We start from the raw sequence: 15,404 nt of genomic DNA on the forward strand, positions 1-15,404 counted from the left end.
CTTTAATTTACAGCCTTACACTCTCTCTTATGTGTCCTAATGGTGCACAAAACACTTTACACACCAGCACAACCTTTGACTGCTTTTAAACGATTTTACAGCGGTGGGCCTTTTGCCCTTCACCACAGAGAGGCCAGTACCTCTCACAAAGCACAGCGGTTTTACGCATGACTAAAATGGGTGCCAAACATGGTATTACAGAGATTAATTTTAAATTATCAATCACACCCTGGGACTGGTGGTAGTTTTAAAACATTAAACTCTGCCAGATTGGCAGGGAAACCCAGTCTATGTAAATCTATGTTAAAAGTACACAGGGTACATATTAAACTTCCAGGCGCTAGAAAAACACCAGAGCTTGGATATAAATGACTTATCTGTCCTGGTCAAACTTGTGTGAGACTTACAGAAAGCCAGAATCCTTCTCCTATATAGCAGTCAATGAGTTCATGATGGGGACATGATCCCAATAATGTAGTAGCCTTATTGATTATCACTGTAAAGACTTGCTCAAATCATTCTGTCATGTTCTGGATTGTATAGCGGGGACATAAAAACTCAAACTGGCCCTCAGCACAGTCTGCTGTAGTCTGGCACCGGCTGAGGCTGGTAATCTTGCACAGATACTCTGAGTAAGACGAAGCACAGAGAGGCAGAAATGATTCACTTATCAAGACACATGTAGATCGTATCTGGATGTCACTCTGTGCCAAATGTATTAAACAGAACTTTACCTCAGCATTTGTAAATGTATTTTTGTGCAAAAAAAAAAACCTTTTGAGAGAATACTGCTTTCATTTTACGTCTCATTGCTTTGCGATGCTCTTTATAGCACATTAACACATTTCTTGTTACAGTACATTTATTTGACAGAATTCAGTAATAATGAATGAACTCCCAGTGTGTCTTTGAGAAATATTAATGACTCAAACAAATCAATAACAGATAAACATGCAGCTACGGTGGATTATAAGCATTATGGCATTTTTTTTCAGCAGGTTAATCGCTCTCTCACCCACTTTCTTTGCTCTCTCTGTCCTGACTTTCTTTCGATGATTTAATCCTTTTAGTATGAGTGGTAACATTTTCCAGCCCAAGTAGCGCATGACCTACTTTGAAAAGAGATGCACAAATAGCATGTGGAAAACAGTTTAGATCCTGCTTTACTTCATTTTAAGTAACTATACTGTTATCCAAAATTTTAGCTAATTGTGTCCCATATTTAAATATAAGAAAACCGGGTCTCATCTGAAGAAAATCACTTACCAAATAGCATTTCTTTTTAAATTACATTGATACAACATCCAAAAAGAAAAATAGACAAAATCCAGATTTACAAACACATTGTAAATCTTCAGAACTGTTTAAATGAACCACATTACAAGGCAGTCGTAATTGCTTGGTTTTGCCTACAGGCGTTAGGGTTTACAAAAGCATCTGGCCAAAACAAAAGAGGGAACACTACGTGTGTAGCCATTAATAGGATCGTTTAACAGAGTTTGAGGCCTCACATGTGTGGTTCTCCACAGAATTAAAGGGTAATGGTTTTTTAATGCTTTAATTCCCAGTGTAGCTTCATTGGGTAGACACTCATTATTGTCAATGATTTTTCAAAACACTACATGCTTAATGGCTTTATTAAGTAAAATAATAAGTAGTAAAGTCAAGTATCTATAATACTTTATAAGTAAAATATCTTTGATAAGCAAATGACCTTTTATGACCTAATTTTATGCCACAGATTAGTCATAAAATACTTCAAATATAAATAATTGCACACAGACCTGTATATGGAAATTCTGTTATGTTGCCCAGTGGAAACTGCCATCAGTAAAATTATGAACTTTACTCCGCAGCCAATCAGAAACTTACATTTTGGCCCTTGAAATGTTTCATTTTACCGGATGGTTTCAGGTCTCTCTGATTCCATTATTGCTTGGAAAAATGTAAGTGAAGTGTGTGACATGTAGTGCTATCTTTTGTTGGAGTGAAGTAAACAACTTGAAACCTTAGATATTTGATTATGGTTCCCATGTGGCAATGTTATGTGGCCGTTGCGATGACAAGATCACTGACCGGCTCAGATTTCCCTCATGTTCTCCAAACCCACGACATCTTCCATGTTTGTAAATATATTTACCACAAGATATTGTTTCATTGCATGCCACTCTGCATGAAAGTCATAAAGTGCTTTTGTAGAAACAATCTTTCTCTCACCCGCTTCCTCTTTTAACATCTTAAGCAGATGGGTTTGTCCAGTCTCGTTTTGCTCTCTCTCTGATGTGGCAACCCACATCAAACTCATTATCTATAAAGGCGGTTCCTCTTACAGAAGATGAATTGATACATTTAGATTTTCTTGTAAATAGCCAAAAGTTTTAGATTTGATTTGTGATTTGAGCTCTACAGATATTTGTTGACTGAATGAGGGCAAGTAAAGGCAAGCAAGGCAAGTCTACTCTTAAAATGGACAGATGATGTTCTAATATAGCTCAGTTATTGTCTGTTCTTGAAAATAATCATTTCAACACCAAACCCTGGAAAAACACATAAGAGATCCCTTAGGCATGTGGATTGTGACCGGATGCCAAATAAAACATCAGTGGATTTTACTTAATGATAAGGAAATGCTGTACTCACAGATAAGAACCTTGCTTTTTCTATTTCGATTTGAATCCAGCTGATGCCAGAGTGAGACAATTATGGCAGGCAAGCCAAATGATGACGCACCTTTCTAACAATGCCAGAATATGTGACTGAATGCCAGTTATTGAGCAGGCATGCCATAAGTATTGTTTATTTTAATTGATGGGAAAGTATCCAGTCTTCTTCTTGTACAAAAGTTGGGAATAATAAATTAAAATGTAAAAAAGAGATATGAAGTGCAATAAAATTTATTGCGTGGCGTGTAGGAGGAAAGAGCTTTCTAGGTATTTGTAATTTTAGAAGTTATAGGCTTTTAAATGTGTCAGAATAAAGGGTTATTGCTAAAACACCTAATCCGAAAAAGATTTAGAATGGGAGGATCACTTATTACCACCTATTATTATGTGGGAAGCCCACCTCAGCGGCATGACCACAAACACATACATTTCAATCAAAAAGAATTCAACCATTCTTGACAACGTGCTGGATACATGAAATGTATTAAGACGGTGACTGTAATAGTTCCCTGACTTTTATTTTTGTACTCTGTTAATACACTGTGCACATAATAAAATGTACTCTTAGTTTTTTTTCTAGAAATGTAGCGGTGTGGGTATTCAAAGTTCGCAAAAGTGATTAGTAGTATTGCTGATCAATGTAATTCATATAAAATTGAATTAAAACTATAATATACAATTATTTTATATGATCTAACTTCTTATGCATCAATGGGAGATAAAAACGTTACATTTTCTCCATAGCACCTTTATTCAAATTTTAACCGTTCCTGAGAAAATAAAAATATTTTTTTCAGTCTGCCCTAATATGGGCAATACTTTCATGCCAACCTTTGTTCAAAAAGAGGGTAATACAAAAATGTAAGATTACAAAACCTCAGCAAGTTATATAAACAACAGCAAACATCACTCACAGAAAATTTGTTACATCATCGCATATGTCATCTTCCCAGACATTACGTAGTCATTTGATGTTGTGCTTTGATATTTAACTAGCCACTAATTTGTTTCTTTGAAGTTACTGTAAGAGAAATATTCCAGATGGAATGGAATGTGAAATAATTACTATTATGCAACACATGAAAACAAAACATTGTTAATACACTCAAATACACATGCTGCAATTTCCTCATATACAGACTGATTTTTTCAAAAAGTGCTTGATATCGAATATGTAGAAATATTAGTGTTACTCAAAGTACTATATTCCTTCCGTCAGAAGCAGTTGCTATATGATTTAGGTTTGGATGCCATGGTGAGCAATGGTTCACCTCTGTGATTGGCATATAGATATAGGAACAGAACACGTGGAATGTGATTGCCTGTGGAAATGTCCTCTTGGAGTTTCCCCCTGTTACCACTTTCCAGGGATTGGAACTCCACATTCATACCAGCCAACGAAAGGATGTGGTGTGCGCCTGCCGATGGCCCCGAAATTCACTGGCTCTTGTCTGTATGACCGATAATATCCTGAAATCCACAAACGACATCATGTTACAGTGCTGACTGATCACCCTCTTAAGCGGCAGTAAGTAAACAGACACATGACATGATGATCTGAGGCTTGAAGTGAAGACAAACTACAGAGCACACTCATGTATGTCGTACCTTGAGCTGTGGGTAGGTTGAGGGAGAGATTGTGTGGTCCTGTTCTTCCATCTAGATAAGAGTCCACAAACTGGCAGTGGTCCTCTCCATGGCCAAATGTATCAGAAATGCTGTAGAATGGTTCTGAAATGGAAAACAGTCGTAGCTTGAGTATCCCTCAGGACCCAAACCTCAGACAGCGCCTTGTGTTTAGCTGAGGGAAACTGTGGTTTGGATCGGATTGCTCCAAGGCTTTTAGGCCAGCGCTTCATATTACAGACACACTAATCATTAGATTAAAGTTTTAAATGTATTATGTTGTTCGAAAGAAAGGTCAGCACCTCTCAGTCCATCTCCCATGAAGATCTTATAGCGCAGCGAGTTGCAGAGGACGACGCCGACAAACTTCCTATACCAGGTGCGCTTGACAAACTGACTTCCTTTACAAGAACTGTGGGCGGGGTTATACCTGAATGAGAATGGGATCCAGATGGGCTCCCCACCTAGAAAGGAAATGAATGCCAATTACAATTTTGTTTTTAATTTTAGGTCATTACTGTTGGATAATATCACGAAAACGGTAACAATGATGAATGTTTTGCTGGTTAGTGCAATCAAAACTGGTATACCAGCATTCAACTCCAGCATACCAGCAATAAAAAAGTCACGTGCAGATCTTTTTAGCACATCAATGTTTTAAAGGTTAACTCAAACTTGCAATAATGTAACGTGTAATGATGTATCTCTTACCTGGGGGTCTCTCTATGAGCAGGGGATCATCTAGATAAAAAAAAATAAAACAGATTTATTTGGTATTTATGAATATGTTTGAATCAAACAACCCTTATCTGGGTTCAAACAAAAGAAGACTCACCTGATTCTGTGACATATGTTAAAGTTTCACTGAGTGGCCCCAGTCCAAAGATATTCTTTGCTTGAACTTTGAAGTAATACCTGAGAACAAGAATGAAACCTGTATTTATTATTTTAAAATCATGGTTTGCATGAAGAGACAATTTTGTTTTACAAAAGCACCTTATGTATGTATAAAACTCAAACACTCACTCCTAATGTTACAATGAGAGCATAAGGATTGAATGACACAGAAATGTATTAAAAGTGGAAAGAAATAGAGAGAAAATTAATACAAATGAAAAGAAAGAAAAAGGAAAATGTGGTAATACTTTAGTATAGGGACCAATTCTCACTGTTAACTAGTTGCTTATTAACATGACTATAATTATTAACATACTGGCTGTTTATTAGTACCTATAAAGCACATATTCTGCATGACCATATTCTACATCCCTAATCCTACCCAATACCTAACCTTAACAACTACCTTACTAACGATGAATAAGCAGCAAATTAGGAGTTTATTGAGGCAAAAGTCATAGTTAATGGTTTGTTAATAGCAAGAATTGAACCTTAAAATAAAGTGTGAGCGATAATGTGTAGGAAAAGAAAAAAGGAAAAGAAAAGGCATAGGAAATAAAACACACACACACACACACACAGATAATATAATAAATAAAAAAATAATGGAAAATATACTTGCAATTTTCTGCCAGGACATTATCCAGTATAATTTTACGGATAACCGCTAACGCTTAACTGTACTATTTCCGATTAAATTAAAATAGGATGGGAAAAAAGAAAAGAAAAAGATGAAAAAAGGTTGGAAAATGAAAAGAAAAAGGGTAGGAAAAGGGAAAAAAAGAAAGGGCACAGTTAAATTTTGCATGAATAAAACATGCATGAGAGAAAGTTATAAGAGTGAGCCTCTGGCAAAAGAGAAGGCTAAAAAAGTGTAAGGACAAGAAGAGACTGCATGTCAGAGGGTGAGCAAGAGAATAACACATCAACATGGAACTTCCAATCCGACGAAACCTCTTTGTGACAAATACCAGACCACAACCACTTATTCTGCTCTGACTCTGGCACATCCTTTACCTTAGAGGATAAATTAGACAAGTAAAGAAATTAAAACAGAGAAGTGTGATGAAGTTCAAAGTGCAGCGGTAACAGCACTCACAGCCTTCTGTTGTGCCAGTGAGAGGCTGTTCAGTAAGCTCACGCTTCACTTGGTTTAACTCAGGACCCGTTTAATAACATAAAAGCAGCACTGCTGGATCAAATTAGCACAACCACGTGGAAACTCTGACCAAAATAAAGAGAAAATGTACAATTACAGTCAGACCGCCAGTGGAAGGGGGCCTGTCATATTTCAAGTAAGATGTGTGTGTTACTGTTTCTGTGTCCACGTGCAATTTTTCTTGTCCTTTTGACCATATATTATTAAGTATATGCGTATGTGGATGTGTCCTATTTTTCCTTGTTCTTCTGACCATAACTCTTTATGGAATTGATGCAAGATCCAGTCTCGATATGGCATCCAAGTGGTTTGTCATTGTTACTTGGACTAAGAAGGAGCTGTTATTGTCCGCAGTCTAGACTATTCACCTAGTACTAAAAGCTATTACAAATCATTCCTAAAACTTATCAACACTTCATGGCTGAATTATAAAGTTGTCAGTCACTGAGCTTGGCTGAAAGGCTATAATAACAGAGGCTTCTAAATGAATCCCAGAGGACAATAAAAACAACTTCATCCTCACATTCCACACTTATGAACCAAACATCTCTAATGAGTGCATATGCATTCATGTGTTTTCTCAAGGTAGTGATGGAGAGAGTGCATCTGCCTGTCTGGGAAAGTGTACAAAACAAACGTCAATCAAACCTGGGGCGTTTCACACAGCTGCATGCATTTATGCATGCGTGCATAACCCGTGTGCAGGTCCAGACGAGATCTGCGCATGTTTTTTGCATTTTCTGCGCTGATTTTAAAGCTAAATATGTGCTGAGAGTGATACACTTTGAAATCATTACTGAATCAGCAAACACATTTAATGAATCAAAATTAGTAAGGGATGTGCAGAACTTTCGGAATGACAGGCGTTCCAATTCTGTGGGACAGATCATGCCTGCTGTAATGCACCAGTACTTAGTGAAGAAAACGATTAGATGGGTCTGGTAGGCAGAAATGACTTCACATTTGTGGGAAATATCCAGACAGCCCATAAACACCTCCCTTATCTACTGCTGCAAAAATGAGTTGGTAAGGGTTTACAACGATAAAGTAAGAGCAGCATTCAAGAAACAGACACATGTAGACAGTGCAGTTCAGTCAATATGGTTGAAATTGAGTCTTGTTTCCACAGCATAAAATAGCAGTTTCTCTAGCTCTTTTTTTTTTTGGAGGGTGACAGGACAATAATTATGAAATAATTATTAGGGCTGTTAGTCTAAAATAATTAATGTCACTTAATCTTTTTTATAGTTAGCATGAAATTCTTTTTCAATGAAAGAAGATTAAATAATATGCTATTTGAAACTGAAATGTATGCAAGAGTGCTCTTTATTTGTTCAAAAACAACCAATTATTTCCACTGTTGTTCAAAAAAATTTGGTGTCAGTAAGATTTTGTAATGTTTTTGAAACCGGTCTCTTTCGTGAACCAAGGCTGCATTTATTTCAGTAAATATTGTAAAATATTATTACAATTTCATTTAAATTTGATTTTTTACATTTATTCCTGTAAATTTTCAGCAGTCATTACTTATCATAAATCATAAGCTGATTAAAAGAGCGTAAGAAACATTTATTATTATTATTATTATTATTATAAATTAAAATGACTACTAACAGTTGTGCCGTTTTTTGTGGAGACTGATTCTTTTCAGCATTCATCTCACTGAATAGGAAGTACAAAATAAATCTTTTGTAAAATATAAATATCTTTACTGTAAATTTTTTATTTTTTGTTTTCTGAAAAAAAGCTTTGATGATAATTACATTTCACCATACTTAAAAAAAAAAAAAGCCAAAAAAATTAATGAATGCAATTGACGTTTGTTAAACATCTTGTCTGAGTTTGATTTGTCAGTTCCAATCTGCTCCAAAGATTCAGATTAGTTAGAAATCACACAATACAGAATGCAACCGATATGATGTGAAACTGAATATATGCATTAACGAGTTAACTACGACACCCCTACTAATTATATATTAGTCCCCAGCTCCCTGTCACATATTTAACATATTCAACTACATCTTAGATCAGTTATCCTGTCAGAGATAGTTTCAGACTTAGCAAAAGATGTTTGGAAAAATATACATCACTATTTCTAGACAATGTCGCACAACAAGGGGAAGATAAATGACACTCATATAAATTTATGTTCAATAAAGTAAGTGGTAATGATTTTATAGCTTAGTATACCAGCAAGCCTCACAGACAGCTTCCTATCATATTGTTGGAGTTCATGGATTAAGCATGATTTAGGAGGCCTCCCAAAAGATCTCCACTGAGAACTCAGACCTGCTTTGTATTTTGTATTGTGGACTATAGAACACAGATGTTTAAATGTGCAAGCACAAGCATGCAGAAGCTTGTAAATTAGTTTATAAATTAATGGAATATGTTTGTGTCTGTGTGCATGAGAGCTGTCACATGCTAGATCGCACCTAGAATTGGGCTTGAGATTTTCAACAGGGAGGTGGGTTCCACTTGAGGATCTGGTTGACCATCTGTTATTTAAGACATCATCATAGGATGCACTGTGTACCATATAGCCTATAAAAGAGAAGGCGAACAATTAAAGCATACTCTAAATGTGAGAGATTCAAATAAATGAGCATGTATTGGTCATGTCTGTGCAGCGATTCCTCAATATAATTCTAGTTCCTTATTATGTCATGGAAAGACTAAACTCCTGCCAAGGCAGCAGGATGTATATAAAGCACATGCGTGTATTTTCCATCATTTAATATGAAAGAGAGAGGCAGTGCAGGAGTGAAGCTTATGAAAGAAGGCAGGACGACTGAAAAGGAGTGAAGCAGAGTGGAGAAAATTGTTTTTTTATTAAAAGAGATTGTTGAAGAAACAAGGTTCTGCAAGCAATGTCAGTTGTCGATAACCATCATTTGCTAACTTTACATAAAATACGATTCAAAAGTTTGGGTTCAGATTTTTCGGATGGATTTCTGGAGTCTGTGATAGCAACACTGTCAGTATATGCACACACTAATAAATATTGAATGAATTTGTAAATGTACAGTATCATGTACAAATAAATGCTTTAGGTCTAGTGATGCAAAAGGCACCATGAAACCCCTACAGTAACATTAGACTGCCTTGTACAATTTTATTCAAGAGCATGTGGATGTTATTTTTCATGTGTTAAAAAAGTTGCTCCATTCATCTAAGCATCGGTTATCAGTTGGCAGGGAATCCCCCGCATTTAAACCTAGCACACATCATATCATGACACTAACAGTGGCTGTGGGAATGGCCTCCCTGTTTGTGTGAATCAGGATGAAACTGTCAGGGTCAATATATTAGAGAAGTGTTACATATAGTTTTGTGTTTTGTAATGCACATTAAATGGAAACCAGGCGGCATGTAAGACAGTTGGGGTACTTCAGAATAAGACATTTCAGCGCACTATCCTCCATCTTATTTCAAAACCATACAAACAAAATTACGAAATTAAGCCAGCTCTATTGATTTTACAGTAAACACAGCTTTCTATTAAAGGGAGATATATTATGGAATGTGCCAATTCACAAATGACAGCGCTGTATGCCTGCACACTTAAGTGGATAGATCTGTCATGATGTACTCACCCATTTTATTCATTTCTTTCTTCTGTGGAACACAGTTTTGAAGAATGTTGGGTGACCACTGACTTCCAATATATGGATGACAAAACCTTTCTCAAAATATCTTCTTTTATGTTCCACAGAAGAAAAATTAATGAATGGTTTGGAATGACGCGAACAACAGAATTTTCATTGTTGGGTGAACTATCCCTTTAACGTCATGCTGTTACCAAACGAGGAAAGCATGCAGTTAATTAGCTAATTGCATAGCAGTCTTTCCCAATTTTCAAATCACTAAATTCATGTTGACATGTCTGATGTGCCTTTTCTCTATCAGTATTTGGTGCTATAAATCTTTTTCAGTGTTGCTATCAAACAGGCCCATGCATGATTAACTTGCTTTATGAGATTTACACATGGCAGATAGAGGAACAGAACATTATAAGATTAACCATAAACTAGATTGGATGTTTTTCACATCTATTTGATGCATTCTAAGAAATTGCTGCACATTTGGTATGTTGGAAAAAGCAGCTGAAATGCAGTCCATGGAAAATAAAACCACTCATCTCGAGCATAAATCAAGTAATAAATAACGCAGGACTTGTTCAATTTAACAAAGTCATTTTTTTCAACTGGGATCTTGATCCAATCTCCAAATGATATAAGATGCAAAAGAAAGCTTGTAAATTTGTATTTTTGTATTACATCTAACAAACATTGTGGTGAAACTTACAGACAATCAGAAGTCATTTTTTCACAGTTTTGCAACTGCAAAAGCATTTTTTTAAATAATAAAAAAGGAACTGCTACACACACTCACCAGACACCATGTCATCTTTCAGTGGAAGTGCCCAGTCCAAAATCACAAAGGAGTGACAGCCCTCCATAGCAACCACAGTGACATTATGGGGCTTGTTTTTGGGTGGCTGCTTTTGATTGATTGATTGTTGTTCCTTCTCCATCAAGTCTGCTAAGACATCCACTTGAAGGTACTCCAGAGCCTCGGTCAGGGAGCAGGGAGCTCCAGGGTCCTTACGGATGTAGTTTACATATGGAGCTGAGGAGAAGCAGAGAAAGAGAAAATATGTACATTTAGGAAATACGTTAAGGCAACTGCAATGTTGCTACTTTAATATAAAATGTTTTATTACAGTTTATAAGCAAATTAACAATTTGAGTGATGATCTGAACTGATCTTATAACATTAATTTCATAATGTCTTGTTTGTCCCCTAATTGCTTTTTTGGCAGCAACACTTGAGCTGATTTTATTTCACAAATTTGTGTGAAACCTGATCTGAACATCTGTAAAAAGTCACATGATCAAATAGAAATAGTGCAGAATTATACATATTTATTCTTTATTTTGCATCATAACTTTTGTTGTAAACTTTTCAAAATAAAAAAGAATGAAATTAATTAATTTAGGTAAATAATTAATTTATAATTATTATAATTATAAATAATTAATTTAGGTATATATAAAATCATTTTTCAATGTGCTCTCAGACTTTGGACTGTATTATGTATACACTACCGTTCAAATGTTTGGGGTCTGTAAGGTTTTTTGTTTGTTTGTTTTTGACTGTTATGCTTACCAAGGCTGCATTTATTTGATCAAAAATAAAGTAAAAACAGTAATATTGTGAAATAATAATATTGTAATATTGAATATTTAAATAGTAATATTGTAATATTATTTTGTATTTTAATATGTTTTAAAATATAACTTATTTCTGTGATGGCAAAGCTGAATTTTCAGCAGCCAAGTGTCACATGATATTTGTTTTTTCATAAATCATTTCTTATTATCAGTGTTGAAAACATTTGTGCTGTGTAATATTTTTTGTGGAAAGCATGATACAGTAATTTCCCCCCCTGATTCTTTGATGAATAAAAAGTTCAAAAGCAAAATGTATTTGAAATTTGTAACAACATAAATATATTTACTGTCACTTTTGACCAATTTAATGCATCCTTGGAGAGAAAAACTTTAGTGTAGTGAAAGATTGGCTTTCAATTTCAGTTTTAATTGCTGCAACTAGTAATACAAAAATGACTGCAAAACATCCACTGATATTTGTGCAAACTGACAACAAATAACATGGTGCTGGAAGTTCCGTTTAGTAAGCATTACATTTCTGTTGTGTTGTTTGCATTAGTTTGTTGTCCTAGTTTAAGAATGAATCCAATTTACTCTTGCTCGTGGTTACAGACAATAAAAGCTACCATTGTTGATATTTTGCTGTAGACTTTTTCCTGTTGGCTCAATGAAATTTTGTTATTTCTGTCTTCCCACACAGTGCCAGCTGGATCCGCAGCTGTGAACACTTCCAGAACCCCTCGTCCGATTGGGCCACAAGATTCACACCTGGAGCTAATCAAAAGCCCCATGTGATGTTGACCCTGATACAGAACAAAAAACACACTTCTGTGCATGTGCCTCCGCTGAGACTCAAACACACATACAAGCTGCACTCGTTACGGGTGTTAAACCAAAAGCCACAATACAGTATGATGGGGAGAAAAACTGAACAATGCATAAGAATAAGCGTCAAGACACAGCTTCTATGTACTTCTCATACACACAGCAAGTACTACAGCTACTGCATTTACACCTACAGATAGAGTCGTACGGCAAGGTGGGAGCAAACACAACAGAGATGCTTTGAAATATAGTGGACTTGTTGGTGGATCTGAAGAGCAGAGAAGACCCGAGCATATTAAAGCCATAAATATTTAAGGAGACGTCTGAGGTTTGGGCCAGAAGGAAGCCGCTCTCGGCTGATATCAGCACATTTAGCTCATGGCGTTTTATTTAGGGCTTCTTTCTTGACATGTTTCTCTGTTTAAATGGCTTGCATATGTGTAAGTATGTGCCTGTTGTGCAGGCCAAAATCTGGAGTGTCAGGATTTATCTCTCCATGCATTGAGGATGAGACATTTTACCAAAGAGCTGTGTTATGGGTATGACGCTTGTTTTGGTGGAGCTAGACCTTGTGATGTTGACTTCTTTTAAATGCTTCTCCATAATGATTGACGCTTGCCCCATCATTTTAATGTATGACTGCTTCCTCAACTCAATTTTACTATGACTTCAAATGCCTCCTCTTGTACCCATTAGTACAAATATCAGCATTATGAGGCCAAATGCTGTAGACACAGCCTGGAACATGCAGTATTTCTATACAGGCACAGCTTAGTTCCTCGGTTCTTTCAATAATCATACTTTTGTATTTGAAAAGCTCAGCGGTGCTTCTGGCTCCACTGGTCTAAATGGTGCTGTTATCTCTATTTCCTCGCATAGCTCTACTGGGCATAACCATTTTCTAATACTGCAATATAAATACATTACAATCACCAACCTAGGGACCATTGAGGGCCTCCCTCATAAACAATGAGGAGTTGGATCATAATATTTTTCTCATCCTTCTGCTGTTTTCTTATGTATCTAGCCAGAGCAGTTGATGTCACATTTCTGCCAAGACAAGCACATTAGAGGAGCCATGAAACAGTAGGAGCTCTTTGATTGCTGGCTAATGATCAAAAAACAAAACCTAGGCCACGATGACCCCTGTTTTGTCATAAGATATGCATTTGGGAAATGCAACAATTAACTTAATCAGTGATACCTGAGTCTCAACACTTGTGTGTACTGTGTTTAAGCAGGTTTAGGGCTATCAGTCAAGTCGACATTTCAAATTAATTACATATGACTATTTATTATTCAAATGATTAATTTAATACCATGCTAATATTTCAGATCAATATATAAACACCAATATTTGCTAAGAAAATACTAAAATAATTGTAATTGAAAGACATTATTGTTGCAGAAAAAACTGCTAAGTAGACATTAGAAAAAGCGGCATTAGAAATCAATAAAACACCATTTTTGAAAATACAATCGTTTTACAATATTTGTGTACAGATATTTGGACGTGTCATGATTAACTATAATTTTTGTTATTGTATCACTTTTTTAAATGAACTTGAGAAATTAATAGCATAATAATTATTTACAGTGTATTGCTAATATGAAATCAGTTTGTATGTAGATTAAAAGCTTATGTAACCAAAACCTACTAAACTTAGAAAAGAAGGGAAAGAAAGAGAGAGCAAAGAAAGTAGAAAAGCTGGGTCTCCAAGTTCATTACGCTTATGTCACATGCCTCTATTGGACACCAGACTTGTGCCGAGCCGTGGTAGATGAGCTTAGCAGGTACTTATAACTATAGCAATGTGAACTTATCTACTGCAAGTGCAGTACTGTAAAGAGTCAATGAGGGGCAGAACTAAATTTGCCAGCTGACTAGCCAAAGCTCCAGCTCAGCATAACCATTTCTGAAACTCATCTGACACATGTCTCTGCATGCAAACTGGACCTGAAACAATGTTCCATAGCTAGGTGTAGCCTATAGCTTGTGGGGATTTAAGTTTGGAAAGATGGAGTCTGCTGAACCTAATGTTCAAAGGCTATTATAGTCAGTCTTGGTAAACGAATTCATGCTGAACCTGAACAAGCTTGACTAGAGTCAGGTAACATTGGTTGCATAGGGTCACATCATGATTGCACTAATCCACTGCTGAGTGGAATACAATTGCACTATTTGGGAATTGGTTGGAATAGCATCCTAATAGCAATCACAAATAAAACTATTTTTTTTAAATAATTTTTCTCATTCAGGCATACACCTTTATCCTAACACACATACTGAGTCTTGAAGAATTCGGGAAGGTTGCCAAAACACACAGACATTCAGCCATAATTTATAGAGCTGAGTCTAAATACCTTCACTCAGGCATTCTCAAATATTTCCTACAGAAGCTACCCACATGAAAGAACCGTCGGAGCCCCTCAAGTCAATGGACTCTAAAATAGCCTCTACCAGCACATGGTTTGTAGTATTAGATGCGGACCTGAGGGTTGACAAGGTTAGTTACACTCTGGCCATAGGGGAGAGACCTAGTAATAGAAAGTAAACTTAGAATAACATGATCCAAATAGAGAGGCTAAAGGTTAAAGTCATATTTTTTTCTTCCTCTCATCCTCCTGTTTGTTCTCAATTGACAGTATACTACTATTTAAAAGTTTGGAGTCAGTACGATTTTTTTATTTGAAAGCAATTAATACTTTTATTCAGCAAGGATGCATTCAATTGATCAAAAGTGACTAATATTACAAAATATTTATATTTCAAATAAATGCTGTTCTTTCGATTTTGTATTGATCAAAGAATCCTGAAAAGCAACTGTTTTCAACATTGATAAAATGAAATGCGCACCAAATAAGCATATTAGAATGATTTCTTAAAGGGGTCATATGATGCGATTTCAATTTTTCCTTTCTCTTTGGAGTGTTATAAGTACGTGGTGCATAAAGAATATTTGTAAATTTGCAAAGACTAAAGTCTCAAATCCAAAGAGATATTCTTTATAAAAGTTAAGAGTCAACCACGCCTACCTAAAACGGCTCGTTCTAACA

At 35.9% G+C, this 15,404-nt stretch overlaps 1 protein-coding gene across 1 annotated transcript in view; it reads right to left on the reverse strand.

The window, feature by feature from the left end:
* Positions 1 to 3,176: 3,176 nt before the first annotated feature.
* The window catches only part of LOC107549078 (fibronectin type III domain-containing protein 1-like), a 32,325-nt gene continuing 20,097 nt past the window's right edge, over positions 3,177 to 15,404 (reverse strand). The window contains exons 15-22 of the mRNA XM_016230010.1: positions 12,542 to 12,615; positions 10,741 to 10,977; positions 8,781 to 8,889; positions 5,125 to 5,204; positions 5,001 to 5,030; positions 4,592 to 4,753; positions 4,272 to 4,394; positions 3,177 to 4,133 (exon numbers count right to left, since the gene is read on the reverse strand). Of these exons, the coding sequence (XP_016085496.1) occupies positions 4,018 to 4,133; positions 4,272 to 4,394; positions 4,592 to 4,753; positions 5,001 to 5,030; positions 5,125 to 5,204; positions 8,781 to 8,889; positions 10,741 to 10,977; positions 12,542 to 12,615 (931 nt within the window). The 3' untranslated portion in view covers positions 3,177 to 4,017. The remainder of the gene's footprint in view (positions 4,134 to 4,271; positions 4,395 to 4,591; positions 4,754 to 5,000; positions 5,031 to 5,124; positions 5,205 to 8,780; positions 8,890 to 10,740; positions 10,978 to 12,541; positions 12,616 to 15,404) is intronic.

The sequence above is a fragment of the Sinocyclocheilus grahami genome, unplaced genomic scaffold (genome assembly GCF_001515645.1).
Source record: "Sinocyclocheilus grahami isolate Dianchi unplaced genomic scaffold, SAMN03320097.WGS_v1.1 scaffold362.1, whole genome shotgun sequence".
NCBI classification, from domain to species: Eukaryota; Metazoa; Chordata; class Actinopteri; order Cypriniformes; family Cyprinidae; genus Sinocyclocheilus; species Sinocyclocheilus grahami.